At 36.4% G+C, this 15,380-nt stretch overlaps 1 protein-coding gene and 1 long non-coding RNA gene across 5 annotated transcripts; one reads left to right on the forward strand and one right to left on the reverse strand.

Moving 5' to 3' along the window:
• Positions 1–1,726: 1,726 nt before the first annotated feature.
• LOC106325251 lies at positions 1,727–3,378 on the forward strand. 4 transcript variants are annotated; one of them, XR_001266852.1, is made up of 5 exons: positions 1,727–1,958; positions 2,050–2,293; positions 2,427–2,677; positions 2,770–2,933; positions 3,047–3,378. It is a non-coding gene; the product is annotated as an uncharacterized LOC106325251 (long non-coding RNA). The 4 variants fall into 4 exon arrangements; XR_001266850.1 differs by lacking the exon at positions 1,727–1,958 and having other exon boundaries at positions 1,989–2,293; positions 2,756–2,933; XR_001266849.1 differs by lacking the exon at positions 1,727–1,958 and having other exon boundaries at positions 1,989–2,293.
• A 7,186-nt stretch (positions 3,379–10,564) lies between these two features.
• On the reverse strand, positions 10,565–11,457 carry LOC106322751. The gene has a single exon (XM_013760878.1). It carries the CDS (start codon positions 11,372–11,374, stop codon positions 10,874–10,876), a length of 501 nt encoding a protein of 166 aa, XP_013616332.1. The 5' UTR covers positions 11,375–11,457; the 3' UTR covers positions 10,565–10,873.
• Positions 11,458–15,380: the final 3,923 nt, after the last annotated feature.

The raw sequence follows: 15,380 nt of genomic DNA on the forward strand, positions 1-15,380 counted from the left end.
TCTAAGAACGATCTAAATAACAAAGAACGAAGAAACTTATCGATATTAATCACGATCTAAATAACAACTCTAACTACGATCTAAATAACAACGAAGCTAAAAACTATGTTGGCTGAAAATCAAATACCTGCTCGTCAATTAAAAGCATCTCAAGGCCAATAAGCGTCTTCTTTAGAGGGTTCCAAGCCTCCCAGAAATGAATCAACCGGAAACGCAGCTGGGTTTCGTGGGGACCCGGTGTGACATCGCGGAAAAGAATGATTTTTTCATCGTGATCGGAGGTAACAGGGGATTTTCCATTCGGTTTGATCGCCATAGATTAAGGAGAGAAGTTCGAGGTTTGGTTTCCACCCAAAAGAGATGAACAATATAAAAAGGAGCAGGAAAAGAGCAAACCGAAACGAACTCATAAAGGAGAAATTGATGGATGCAGATGTCGTGGGGTATTGATTGTAGAGATGTGGATCGAGAGATCTGTTACGATGAAGAACAAAGGGTGAAGACGAAGAGATGGAGGCGCAAAGCATCGGAGTTTCCGTCTCGCGTTGTTTTTTTTTTTAATATACCGATAGAGACCAAGCCCAATAAACCTAAACGAAGCCCAAACAAAATCTTATGAGATCCACCGTGTATAATTGGTCTTGCAATTGGTTCGCAATTGGTTGTTTATAATCAAACCGATAAAGACGCGACCCAGAAAATCAAAACGAACGCCTCGGTAATCTTACGTGTATTATTCAAATGTTTTGATTGGGCAATTAAATCTGTCAACGTGGACATGTTAAAAACACTCCATATCGTGCTTTTAGTATAGGATAGATAACAATCAACTGTAATTGACACTGCAATGAGAAACGCATAGTCATACTAGAAAATCTACATATGATAGAAACAAAACTTCCCACGATTGAGACTGAACACAAGACCTATATCATCACTTAGGTTACATATGAACACTAAGTACCAATAAACGGCAAAATCTTCATCAACAAAATAAATTAGAAATTTACTGATTTTTCGACCTACCTTACATTTAAGTTACATGTTTATAAGTTACAAGTGCTTTAGAAAAAAAACTCTCACACACAGAAAAGATCGAAACTATTTAATTATACACAAAACTTGAACGCCTTGTAGGCTTTGGGTCTTTGACCAAAAGAAAGGAGGAAATCAAGAAAGCATAGGCTAGCAGCAATTGAAACCAATGTCATATTCCGTAAATAGTTTAGCACGAAAGTATCTAATTACATGCCCCAATACAAATAATCATAGAAGGATCCGATCCCAACTTATATTCGACCCTTTAGAGCATGTCCAAAGCAATTAAGGTTTTAAGCAGTTTGTAAATATTAAAGAAAAAGAAATAAATAAAAGAAAATGAGGATAGAAAGTGAAGATCGATCTGCAATATTTTTTTCATAAGATAATGGTGTGGTTTATTTGAAGATCGCATGCTGATAATAGTTACAGTTTCGACATAGATAAGCCCACAAAGACGAAAAAACATCTATCTATCTAGTCTAGTATATATAAAAAGATGTTTTCTCCCCCATGGTGATGCCACCTCAGCAGACAGATCAGAAAGTCGAGTTATGTGGGTGTGACACGTGTCCCAGACGAGCAAAACGCATCACTTCATTTAATTCGATGGGCTTTGACCGTGAAAAAAGATTGGGCTGATATGTTCTTCTGTTTTAAGCGGCCCGACGGCCCGTAATCGAAAACCCTAAGTTTGATTACGCAAAAATGGAGTTCGTCTCTACTCCTGCGCCTTCATCGAGAATGTCGACAGAGGAAGCTAGGGATTCGTCATCTCCCCCAGATCCGACCATGTCAAACAAGCATGGATGTTCTGGAAGGAACCTCGAGTCAGATCTTCATAATCAACTTTTGTGTCGTTCACAGTTCCTGTCGTTACTCGTTACGCTTGCTTTTGACCTCCTCTGATCTTTTATGCAGTTAAGTGATTGATCATCATAACTGCGTTCTTTAATCCTTGGACCACGCCAACCACGGCTGATCATTGAATGCTTCTTATCTTCCTTGCAGGCGGTGGATCTTCACTAATAAAAAGGGGAGACTTCACCTTACGAAAATCATCCTCCCGGTTCCTAATATCAGCAAAACCTCATCTTCTTCGATTTCATAGCTTAGCCTTTCATGCTCGCTGATTTGAAGGCCGTCGGTGTTCTTCCACTGTGGTGGTGTGACTTCAGCTTCTGGGAAGCGAGAAACGTGAAAGGAGGCGGCGAACTGATGGGCTTGGACATGCTTATCCTCGACTATAAAGGAGGTCCGATTTCTAAACTTATTATCATCCTCGGTTTTGGACAGTATTTATACTCTTATCAACAATATATTAATCCTTTCTGATTGATGGTGGTGAATCCCTTTATTGATTAATTTTTTTTTTTTAATGTTTCAAGCAACCCTCATACCGCCACTGTCTCACGGCTTACCGGCATCTTTTTAAGGCGGATTTGATGTACTCCTTTGGCTGATTTGATGTAACTTGCTACAATCAGAATTACAGGCTCTTTAACTCACCTCTACTGATACGGTTCAGCGGTTCAACCGAATTTGAAGAGATACGGTTCTACCAATTCCTAAAGAACGCTCAAGTTCCGTAATCACAGTGAGGTACTTAGGCTGGCCAACAAGAACACACACCTTCCCGGTAATCATCTTCATATCTCTTTATCCCAGGATCAACATTGGAAAGTGGTTAGATATTGACATCTTGATTTCTTTGTAGACCTTATCTGCGAGCTCACAGCTGTGAAGAGTATTGTGAGTGACCCTACACAAGGAAAACATCGTGTCATGACCGGAGGGCTCCAGCTGCTCCCAGTTATGATGATGTTGCAAGAAGCATAAACCTCAAGGTTGTTGGAGGTGCTCAGTCATGTTATGGCAACAATTAAAATCGACAGGTAACTATCTGATTCATATCGTGGTCTTCTCACCTTCATAATTGTATAACCCGTTTTAAAGAAAACAAAACAAAACATCTGACCATATCTTTCTCTGATTTTCCATCTGTCAGTGATGTTTCTCTGACTTTGAGTTTGTTCCGCTCGCAACTCTCAAGCTCTATCGTTTCACAAGCACCTGGAAGGCTTTTGTGTTGATCTAATAGTTGTTGCAACAAGCATAAACCCCCAAGATTGTTGGAGGTATTCTGTCATGTATCATCTGGTTTTTGTTAACTGTGCATTACTTTACTGCTTCTTGGAACAAACATAAACCCCAAAAGCGGAAAAACATGAGTTTTTCACAGGTCAATATATAGTTTAATAGCTTAGTTTGACAGTCTATATTTTTTGTTTAAATAGGAGAAACATGAATTTTCACATATCTGTGCATTATCATGTGACATCACTGCTATAATATAAATAAAAAAAAAAACAACACAAAATTTGTTATACTTTCGTAACGACTGTTTTGGTCATCAGCCAATTTTGAGATAATAATGCGATTATGGTCATCGTTCAAAATTGATTATATATATCTACTTTATATATATATAAAGATTTTTTTTTGAAACAATATATATATATATATATATATAAACATAGATGGTGCAATTACATCAAAATAGATGCATGATGCAGTGGAACAAAAAAATTGGAAAGACAAATTTTCAAACACTTGTGAAAGTTATGAATTCAATGGTTCTAAAACTTAAATAAAATTTTATTTGGTTGTCCATTTAAAAATATTTAACCGAAAAACTTATATAAGTAAGATAAAAGAATATTCAGATTATGGGTCCGATTAGTTGGTTATAAATGCAGAAAATTTGTTAAAATAATTTAGTTTGTAATTTTTTGGTGATGTAATTGTGAATTTTTATGTAGAAAATATAATAACGTTTTAACGGCTGATTTTTGAAAAAAGAACATTAAGTAAGATTGTACATATCAAGGGGGATGGTCAATTAAATTACTTAGAAACTAATTGAAAACAAAAGATATAATAATGTGTAAGTGAAATGAAACATATCTATAGTCCAACCAATGAAACACCATAATTAAAATTTAATTAATTTTTGTTCATTTTTCTCATCACCTTATATAAATTTTTCAATTACAAAAATATATAAAAAATTGGATATAAAAATTTGAAATTCGTAAGACAAAACAGTGAATAATTATAAATAATTTTATAATTATATATCAAATTATATTTTTATAATAGGTTATACTGTATATATTAAATAAATATACAAAATATATAATTAAAATTAAAATTTAAACAAAAAACCCGGGCTACGCCTCGGCCGACCCTAATAAGTTCTATAAAGATCTTTTTTTGTCAGCATTTAACAATGATCTATACGTGAAAAACTTATAATAGACTTGGGCTTTATATTTGTGGGCCATCTGGCCTTGCGGTGGAAGTACGTGTATATATGCACAATCATATTAGTTTACTACATCCTGAATTAAATAGACAAAATGATGATTAGTGACAATAATAGATGTGGACAGTTCATCTAACTTGAAGGAGATATATATATATATATATATATATATATATATATATATACAAATCAAGACAGTTTACTTCTGGTTTAAACTCTTAAGAAATTTGAATTAGTAGTGACATAATGACGATACTAATAATATCTATATGCTACACTAAACACTATTACTACCAACTCGGCTAACCAAAAACTTCGGTTCGGGGATCCAGTTCACCCAATCACACTCGTCATATTTATAGTTTTTTTCTAAATTCATTGAGATATTTTATTATGATGATATATATGTTTGTGTCCTCATATTGAGTATGCCCCACATCCCGAAACGGCGCAGTGTGGGAGGATTTTCTAATCGAAAAGTTTCTCGACAATGCGTCGCATATTTCTAAAATACACGCCATTGTTAACAAGATATGGGCCATGGGAGATAAGGTTCAAATGATTGATGTGTTTGAAGTTAATCCTACCACCATGAAGTTTCGGATTGGCAATCCGATTGTCCGAAATAGGATCACTCGCAGGGGTATGTGGAATTTGGCTGGGATCCCAGTAGTGATGACTAAGTGGACTCCATTCATAGAAGAAAATCAGACTGAGAAAAAACCGGTTCCATTATGGGTTCATCTACACAATGTTCCTATGAATATGTTCTCATGGAAGGGACTATGTTTCATCTCCAGTCCAGTGGGGGTACCTGCAAAACTCCATCCCGAAACGGCGCAGTGTTTAAATATGAAGGTGACGAAAGTCTTTGTTAATGCAGATCTGTCGAAAGAAATGCCAAAGACAATGAACTTTACTTTTCAAGGAAAGGAAATACGTGTAGACTACACTTATCCATGGCTCCCAACTAAGTGTCCAAATTGTAAGAAATGGGGACATAGCGAAAAAGCTTGCTTAGCTCAGAGTGAAGTGGTCACGAAGGACACTGCCCAAGTTGAGCAGAACGCTGAAACAGAGACTTCGTCCTTAGAAGATGGTCAGAGCAACCATAAGGAAGTAATAGATACGGTGACAATCACCGATGGCACACAAACAGAGGAGGATGCAGAGGAAAGGGTTGGTGTAGAAGAAGGGTTTGAGAAAGTCGTCGAAACGGAAGAGGCAAGCGTGAATGAATCAGGATGGACTTCGCCTGCAAAGCCTTGTCGATCGCCAAAAAGTAACTCCAAGCTGGATTCTAATCAGGGCTCAATGTTGTCCAACTCAAGGTTCTCTATTCTGAGTACTGAAGAGGAAGGAGAAATTCCCGAAGAGCACTGAACAGAGTACTGAACAAAGCACTGAACAGAGTCCAGAATCGGAGCAGAGCTCACAAAACTCATCACCATCAACAAAGAACTCAACTGTAGTGAAGCAACAGAGAGGAAAGGAAGTGGTTAATCCCAGACAGTCACTCCCAAGAGAGTCAAAGGATAATCATAAGTTCTTGTCCGATTCTACCGCTCAAAAAGCAAAGGAAGATGACTCGCTTCCTTTGAATAAAAAGAAATCCCGAAATAATCATTGATGTCTGGAATTTTCTGGAACATCAGAGGATTCAATAAACCTATCAAACACTCTGTAGTTTGAGAATGGATCAGACAAGGCTCGTTTCAATTTGGTTGTTTGTTGGAAACGAGAGTTAAAGAAAGTAAAGCGCAGCAGATTACGTCGTCTGTTTTTGCAAATTGGTCTTGTATTTCAAATTATGAATACAATAGAAGGGGAAGGATATGGGTTCTTTGGAGCCCTAGAGTAAGAGTAACACCTTGTTTCAAAAGTGGGCAAGTCATCACTTGCTCAATTCTGTTGGATGGAAGTGAAGAGGAAATTTTTTGTTCTTTTGTCTATGCTTCAAACTTGGCTGAAGAGAGAAAGCAATTGTGGGAAGACCTGAAGAGTCACAGAGACTCTCCTATGTTCAGAGACAAGCCATGGCTTATTTTTTGTGATTTTAATGAGATTTTGGATATTGAAGAACATTCGGGTCATGAGGACAATCAGTTTCAGCTTAATGGAATGCGAGACTTCCAAGCAGTTGCAAACTACTGCTCTCTACTGGATAAGGGGTATCATGGACCGAGGTTGACCTGGTGTAATAAGAGAGACAACGCTCTGATCTGTAAAAAGCTGGATAGGGTGCTAATGACTGATACTTGGATGCAAGCTTACCCTCAATCGTATTGTGTTTTTGAGGCAGGGGGTTGCTCAGACCACTTACGATGTCGGATCATGCTTCATCCGGATCAGATAAAGCCAAAGAAACCTTTCAAGTTCACAAATGCACTTGTTGATTTACCACAGTTTCTGCCGCTGATGAAAACATATTGGGACTCCACAATCCCCTTATTCAGTTCAATGTCGGCTCTTTTCAGGTTCTCAAAGAAATTGAAGGAGTTAAAGCCAATGTTGAGATCTTTAAGGAAGGAACACATAGGGGACATAACGAGGAAAACTAAAGATGCTTGGTTAAAGCTTTGCGCCTGCCAGACAACAACTTTAGCAAATCCTTGCTCTGAGTTAATGGACGAGGAAGCTACTGCTTTTAATCGCTGGAGCTTTCTATCTCAATTAGAGGAGAAAATTTTGAGTCAAAAGGCAAAGCTACATTGGCTCCATATCGGCGACGGAAACAACAAGCAGTTTCACCAAGCTGCAACGATCAGAGAGATGAGAAATTCAATACGAGAGATAAAGAGAAGAGATGGTACAACTGCTAGTAACCAAGAAAAAATCAAAACAGAGGCGGTAAATCACTTCAGCAACTTCCTGACTCACCAACCTGTGGATTTCACAGGGATTGCAGAAGAGGAGATAAGTTCTTTGCTTGATTTTGAATGTGAGGAGACTGATAAGCAATTATTGATGCATCATATTTCAGCGGGGGAGATCAAAAATGTTTTATTTGGAATGGCAAACGATAAATCACCGGGTCCAGATGGATACACTAATGAATTCTACCGAGCAAGTTGGCCTATTATCGGAAAGGATTTTGTAGTGGCAGTGCAATCTTTTTTTGAAAAGAGTTTTCTTCCTAAAGGAGTCAACTCCACCATCTTAGCTCTTATTCCGAAAAAGGAAGAGGCAACTACAATGGGAGACTACAGACTCATATCATGCTGCAATGTCATCTATAAAGTGATATCAAAAATCTTGGCAAGGAGACTGAAGTTAGTGCTGCCGAAGTTTATAGCTCCCAATCAGTCAGCTTTTATTAAAAATCGTCTACTGATGGAAAATATGCTCTTAGCGTTTGAGTTGGTGAAGAGCTATCATAAACCCAACACATTGCTCCTAGTTGTGCAGTTAAGATTGACATCTCAAAAGCCTTGACTCAGTTCAATGGTCTTTTCTCCGAGGGATTCTCACGGCTATAAAAATTCCAGAAAAGTTTGATGAATGGATAATGAAGTGTGTTGAATTAGCCTCTTTCTCGGTTTAAGTTAATGGGGAATTGGCGGGTTATTTTAACAGCACTCGAGGATTGCAACAGAGGTGCTCGTTGTCACCATACTTATTTGTAATATGTATGCAAGCTCTATCTAAACTCCTGGATAAGGCAACTGAAGATAGGATGATTGGCTACCATCCTTGCTACCAAGATCTGAAGCTCACGCATTTGTGTTTCGCTGATGATCTACTGATATTTGCAGACAGAACTCAGCAATCCCTTGAAGGTATTCTGCAGGTTTTTAAACGCTTTGCAGAGATCTCTGGTTTGTCTATAAGTTTGGAAAAATCTACTTTATATATTGCGGGAGTCACTGATGTCGATCAAGCAGCGATTCTGAATCACATTCCCCTTGCATCTGGATTATTACTGGTACGCTACTTAGGCTTGCCTCTCATGACCAAACACATGTCGTCTACTGATAACTCTCCTCTGGTCGAGATAATTCGTAAAAGGATCACCTCTTGGACAGCTAGACAACTATCTTTTGCAGGTCGCTTGCAACTGATCAATACGGTAATTCACAGCATTACTAACTTTTAGATGTCTGTCTATAGACTTCCAAAGAATTGTATTAAAGAGATTGATCAACTGTGTGCGGCTTTCCTCTGGTCGGGTCCTTCACTGAACGAAAAAAAGGCCAAAATATCATGGGCTCAAGTGTGCCAAACAAAGGACGAAGGAGGCTTAGGTTTACGATCCTTGGAAGAGACTAATAAAGTTTGTTACTTAAAGCTGATTTGGTGAGTTCTCTCATCTGATTCTTTGTGGGTTAGATGGGTTGAACGGTATCTGATTAGGAAAGGATCATTCTGGCAAACGAACGAGAAAAGCGCTGTGGATTCCTGGATTTGGAAAAAGCTTATGAAATACAAGAATCTTGCTAGCTCTCTCTCTCGGATTGAAATTAGGAATGGAGCAAAGGCTTCCTTTTGGTTTGATGAATGGTCGCCACTAGGAAGGATCATTGATATCACTGGCCTTCCTGGTACTATTGATCTTGGCATAAATGTGAATTCAACAGTGGAGCATGCAGTACAGAGGTATCGGCGGCGACGTCATAGAACCTCGACTCTGCTCGCTATTGAGAACGAGATTTTGCGTCTACAACTGCAGGGTCTATCGCAGGAGGAGGATATTAGGCTATGGAAGGGAGAAGGAAATGTTTTCAGACCTACATTCAGTTCATATCAGACATGGCACTTGACGCGAACTCAATTTCCAAAAGTGGATTGGTATAAGGGTCTCTGGTTTCCAGGAACTACCCCAAAATACTTTGTCATGACATGGATAACAATCCACAATCGTCTTGCTACAGGTGACATGATAAGCAAATGGAGCCCTACCTCGGATGCTTAATGTGTTCTTTGTATGGCTCATGTGGAAACGAGGGACCACCTCTATTTCAGTTGTCCTTATTCTCAATGGATATGGATGGATTTAAAAAAAAAATCTGCTTGGGAGTCGGTACACAACGGACTGGAATACCATTCTCGAACGTTTGGGGGAGAACATAAGGAGTGGTGATCAAGCTTTCTTACTGAGATATGTTTTTAGACTACCGTACACACTGTATGGAGGGAAAAGAATGGGAGGAAGCATGGGGAAAGACATCAAACATCAGAATCTCTGTCAAGATACATTGACAAGGTAGTACGGAATCGTATATCTTCACTAAGGCTACATGGGAGTCGAAGATATGGAGAAACAATGCAAGCTTGGTTTATGGCTCGAGCGTAACCGAGTTTCTGAAATTTGTGTTCTTAAATATTTCAAAACTTTAAGATAAGAAGCATATATTGTAAAATAGTTTTTTTTGATTTGAATAAATTTAACATCTTTTCAAAAAAAAAAAGAGTATGCCCCACATCCGGGCCAAAACGGTTGGCGTTTGAACAGAATACGACACCCAACTTGAGAACTTCAGTAGTCATTACATTGACAATTTTTGGGCCATTACGACCCCATTTCACATTTATGTTACAATTATACAATGGTCAATGGTACTTTTTATTTTGGAAATTCATGAGTCTCTATTTCTACTTTTGTAAAAAAAAAAAGATAGGGAGATATTTCAAAATTAAGTTGAGGATAAGATGATTGTACTAGTTGGAAAAGATTAGGAATATAACTCTTTAGTTCCATATATAATGTAGTTACAAACCTCTATAAATTATTGGGACATAAAGATAAATTCCAAAAATAATTTTGTTTTTAATTTGTGTTTGGATAATGACAAAATTCTACATTTTGGAAAGCATAATCTTCATATTCACATGAATTTCATGTCCCTTAATGACACAAAAACCATTCATGTATTCGTTTGCTTAATTTAATAAACAATCCAATCTTAATTTAGGTAAGAAGCTTATACTAATCACTTTTCGACATTTCTTAAAAAGAAGAAGACGAATTTGGTGAGAATCATAAGTTGCAAGACCATAATTTAAGTGTTATAAATAAAAAAAATTAAGCGAATAATTCTTAAGCAACAATGTCGCTATCATGTTTTCGTAGCCTCTGCTTTTTCTTTACCCACCACCAAACACATCAACCACCAAATACCACCAGTATTCATACTTCTTCTCCCCCAATTTCTTTGTTTATCCATTTTTTACCCTAAATCTTAATTTCACAAAAGAAAATTCCAGAAATCTTGATTCCACAGTTTATTTAGCATCAAATGAACAATTGACTCGTTGAATAAAACGATAAGAAGCTCTATTTTCTTCCGGAGAGATCATATATCTATTACTCAATACGCAAAATGGGATATTATCTCAATATTAAAAAATTACATGGGTAAGATTCTAGGAAATTCGATAAATCGAGGGCATTTCTATAAATATTATATGCTCTCTCTCTCTCTCTCTCATACGGTTACTTAAAAACCAAGAGGAAACGATTAAAGTAAACCAAAAATAAAGGGACCTCCGGAAAAAACTTTCGAAATATTAATCCTGGAACCCAATCTTCTCAAAAATTGCATTTCTGACCCTACTCAGATCTCTTCCCTTCAATGTCCTTCCAACTCCTTCGTGCACCGAGAACGACGCCATCCTCGTCCTCGCCAGAAACTCGTGCGGCGGCAATCTCCCGCCGCTAGCGTCCAACCACTCCTCTCCGTCTTCCGAATCTCCGTCGTCGTCCTCGATCCTCCTCCGACGGTTATCGCGGTGCTCCTCGCGGAGAATCTTCGACCAGTCCGGGACGTTTATCGGGAGCGACGTCGCGGCGGCGCCGGCGCACGAGGAAGGCCGATTCGACGGTTTTTTACCGGATCTGCCGGATGCAGAGATTTTTTTCCGAGGCGAAGGGGAGTGGACGGAACCGGCGGATGAGTAGAGATCGGATTCGTCGAACTCGAGACCTGAGTCGGTGGAGGCGTAGTAGGACTGATCGGCGCCGAGGAAGCGATAGCTTGGCCGAGCGTAGTAGCCTTTTCCGGTGGCCATTGACGAAGAAGAGATTTTAATTAAATTTAATATTTAATTTTGAGTTTGAGTTTGAGTTTTAGTTTTAGTTTTGGTGTGAGAAGAATTAGTTGTGAGGGGGTCTATGGCTTTATACAGGTTTTGGGGTTGGATAAAATGGATAAGGTACCTTCTCTCTCTCTTAACTTCTAGTTTCCGTCAGTGTGAAACTACATAATTACCCTTAGTTTTAGATGAAATTAAATGAAGTCTCGATATTGGCATATTGGCATAATTACCCTTAAAAAGATTACTCTTTTTTTTTTTTTTGTGACTACTCTTTTTTCGTGGGGAGAATATTACATGTGTCGTATTGGCATATTCTTACCACTTTGTTTTGCTTCTTTTTTTCTTTTCTCGTTTGAAAAATAATTTTGCTACAAATATAATAGGTAATTTTTTTTAAAAAAATTACAGTTTCTTTTGTATTTACTTAATATTGAGTTCAATTTATATTTGGTACCTAATTACAAATTCTGCATTATTTAAAAAAATTCTAAAAATGTACTATAAAGATTGTTTTATTTAGTGTGAATAAAATAGTATTTTGTTTACGAGATAAATAAAACCAGTATATTTTTCTGAATATAGGTATATCTAAAATAACAGTATATACTAGTTTCACATAATTAAGGAAATAAGATAATATATTCATTTTTGCAATAGTTAAAAAAAAAGAAATATATCCTTTTGCAAATTTGTGAAGAAAACAAAAGAGACTTCAAAAAAGCTCTATAATAAGAAAGAGCAGGGACAGGGAATATTATGGTATATAAACAGCATATAATAATATAAGCCTTATGTTACAAAACAAAAACAATAACATAAGCCTTGAGGCCCTCCACCGGGTGGAAACTTACGAGGTTGGTCGGTGTTAGCGGCGCGGAGAACCAGAACCGTCGAGGATTACATCATCACTCGTCAATTTAGCCGCTCCACATTTGAATTTTATTTAATAACCTGCTCTTATTTTTTATACTGTATCCAATAACAATCTGCACAAAGCTTTTCTATTGAGGTCCTTATGGAGTTTCTTAAAGAGTTTTTTAGTGCGTGGATCCCACAAAATTTTTAAAGATCGGTTACAAAAATTACTAATTAAGAACCGATTTTAGTGAGTTTTTTACATTGTTCGCGGACCCCCACTAACTCGTGGCGGTCCGCGATTGATTTACTTTTTAAATTTTTTTTTTTTAAATAAAATCTAAAAAACCCAAATAGATTTTTTAAGGATAAACATGGTCTCAGTTATTTAATTTATACTGCCAATCTCCCTATAAATAGTTTCTTTCTTTTTTGCTAAAGCTAGAAATAGTTTCATAATTTATACTCTCTCTCCCTATAAGTATTAAACTATTAAATTATGTGGACTATCAGATTTGGACTATGATCGCCTCGCTCTATTTGCTCATATTTTATAGAGTCTGACTGTCTGATACGAACAGCAGACTCCAACTCCAGAGTCCAGAGTTTACACTAACAAAGCATTGTAAACTAGGTTTTTTTGTCCACGTAAACTAGGTTATTAATTCTGCTTATCTTAGAACTTTTATATGGGTATAAAAAATATTATTCCATCCGGTACCACTAAGATTTTCTAGAGTTTTCATGTTTATCAAAAATATAATAAATATTTACAATTTATTTTTTAATACACTTTCCAATAATTATCCACTAATAAAACTTAATTAATTCAAATATTTACAATTAATGTTTCTCAAAAATATACAAAAATAACTTAAACATATAAAAAAATTATTTCTGTGGAACAAGAATAAACTCTAAAAAATTTTACATTTGAGAACAGAGAGAGTATATAGTACCATCAAAATCCATAACTGAAAAAGCCCGTTACGCCAATGGTTATCATCGAAATCCGTAACTGAGAAAACCCGTTACGCCAATTGTTATCACGAGAAAATGTTATGCTATAACTCTTTTGCCGATAAAAAGGGAAAAATATATTTTTTGTTGATATTAAAAGAGTATTTATACAAATATACATTCTCTAAGCTGATTTGCATTTCTTACAAAAATATATTTATGAAAGAAACGGATCATGCTGGTACAAATCTGGTGTTTCTTATGCTACAAGAAAACAAAAGTAGGGGAATATCAGGTAGTATCAAGAAAACGAAAACGACTTATTTAATAAGCAAAAATAAAGGAAATTACCATAAGATCTACAATCCTTTTTTTTAGAAATGATTATTATTATTATTTATATTTATAAGATGTGCTTTAAGAAGTTTATTAAAATAAGAAAGTATAGAATCTCTTCATGTTTTTTTTTTCTAAAACACTCTTCAAACTATTTTAACATTTTTTTATTGTTGACAAAAAAAGCATTTTTAAAACTTAAAAAAAACACTCTTCAAACTCTTAAAATATCATTTTTCATAAAATCATAACTTGGTCAAGTTTTTTGTCGTGACTCGTGTGGGGCTGGATTCTCTTTCTCCCGTCCCCAGTTCCAAAGACAAAGAGAGAGACAAAGCATAGTCTCTACGATCAAAACACGTGTCTTAAAAACCCGATCTCACTACACGTGGTGACGCTTAGCGTGGATGGACGCCACGTGAGAGTAGGACCCACTCATAACTTGGATCTAACGCGCTTATATCTCACCAGCTGGAAATTCACGTTTTTTATATAAAGTCCTTTCGTTTTCTTCTCTCTCTCTCTTTCTCGATGTCCTCCCACGCGCGACAGACTCGTAACCGTTTGATAAATATAATATCTCGTATTTTCTCATCTCTTTGAGGTTCGTCTCGGTGTTTGAAAAATACCTGCGAGTGGGCTTTTCTTTTTAACTATTAGTTTTAGGCATGGGCGTTCGGGTATATGTTGACGTTCGGATCAGAGTTTTTGGATTTTGGTTATTTTTTATAACACCTCTTAGGTTTCATTATAGTAAATTTGCAAGTTGGACTGGGTTAGGATATAACACATCGGGTTCGTGTCGGTTTTGTATCACATCATAGAACACATAAATAATCATATATCATTCGGATTCGAGTTATATTGGATCGGCTCGGATATACCCGAAATAAAATCTAAAATTTAAAAGTAAAACATAAGAAATATATATTTATTTATATATAATTAAGTATTTAAGGTAGTTATTTATATTTTTAATACTTATTGTTAGATAACATATCAAAATAAATATGAAATTAAATATTTGAAATATATATTCATGTTTCATATAATTATATTGTATATTATTTTGGACATTCGGATCGATTTTTTCGGATATCTTTTCGGTTTTTTCGGTTTTTCGGGTTACCCGTTCGGGTTCGGTTAATAACACTTCGGGTTCGGATATGTTTTGTACCACCTTACAAGATCCATTCTGATATTTTTTACACTTCGGACCGGATACTTCGGGTTTTTCGGTTCGGGTTCGGTTCAGATTTCGGATTACGGATGTTATGCCGAGGCCTAATCAGTTTCACGATATTCGTTGAAAGTTGAACTTTTGTAGGTCCCATTTTACTTATTTTAAGTCGTTGTCCGAATAAAACTTGCTTTATTTTATGGGTGAATTTGCTCAATAGCCAAAATGCAAATGAAAATTAGGTATATGACATTGATTTTGACATATTTAACAAACTAACATTTGTACCACTTATGAACCGGTTATACCCCTCTCATCAACAAGTATCCAATTAGCAAATGAAAGAAGGGATGACATCTACAAAGAAAGATATGGACAAAAATTTAACGAGCATTATTCACCATATAAAGGCACGTAAAGCCACCCACGTAACAGTTTTAGTTACCATATACATATTATAGGTGACAGAGATGATGGTGCCAACTTAAATAACGAATGAAACTAATTTGGGATGTCTGAGACTCCAGTGATTGTGCCTAAAATGAATCGAAATGTACAAATACATGACTTGGACTGAATTTCCTGAATGTGTTAGTCCATACCAATGGCGTAGTATAGGACTAATTGGTCCCAAAACTATTCCATTTG

The sequence above is a fragment of the Brassica oleracea genome, chromosome C2 (assembly GCF_000695525.1).
Source record: "Brassica oleracea var. oleracea cultivar TO1000 chromosome C2, BOL, whole genome shotgun sequence".
NCBI classification, from domain to species: Eukaryota; Viridiplantae; Streptophyta; class Magnoliopsida; order Brassicales; family Brassicaceae; genus Brassica; species Brassica oleracea.

Bases quoted from the DNA above. Each gene is read 5' to 3' on its own strand.
- LOC106322751 (XM_013760878.1), bottom strand. From the start codon at position 11,374: ATGGCCACCGGAAAAGGCTACTACGCTCGGCCAAGCTATCGCTTCCTC.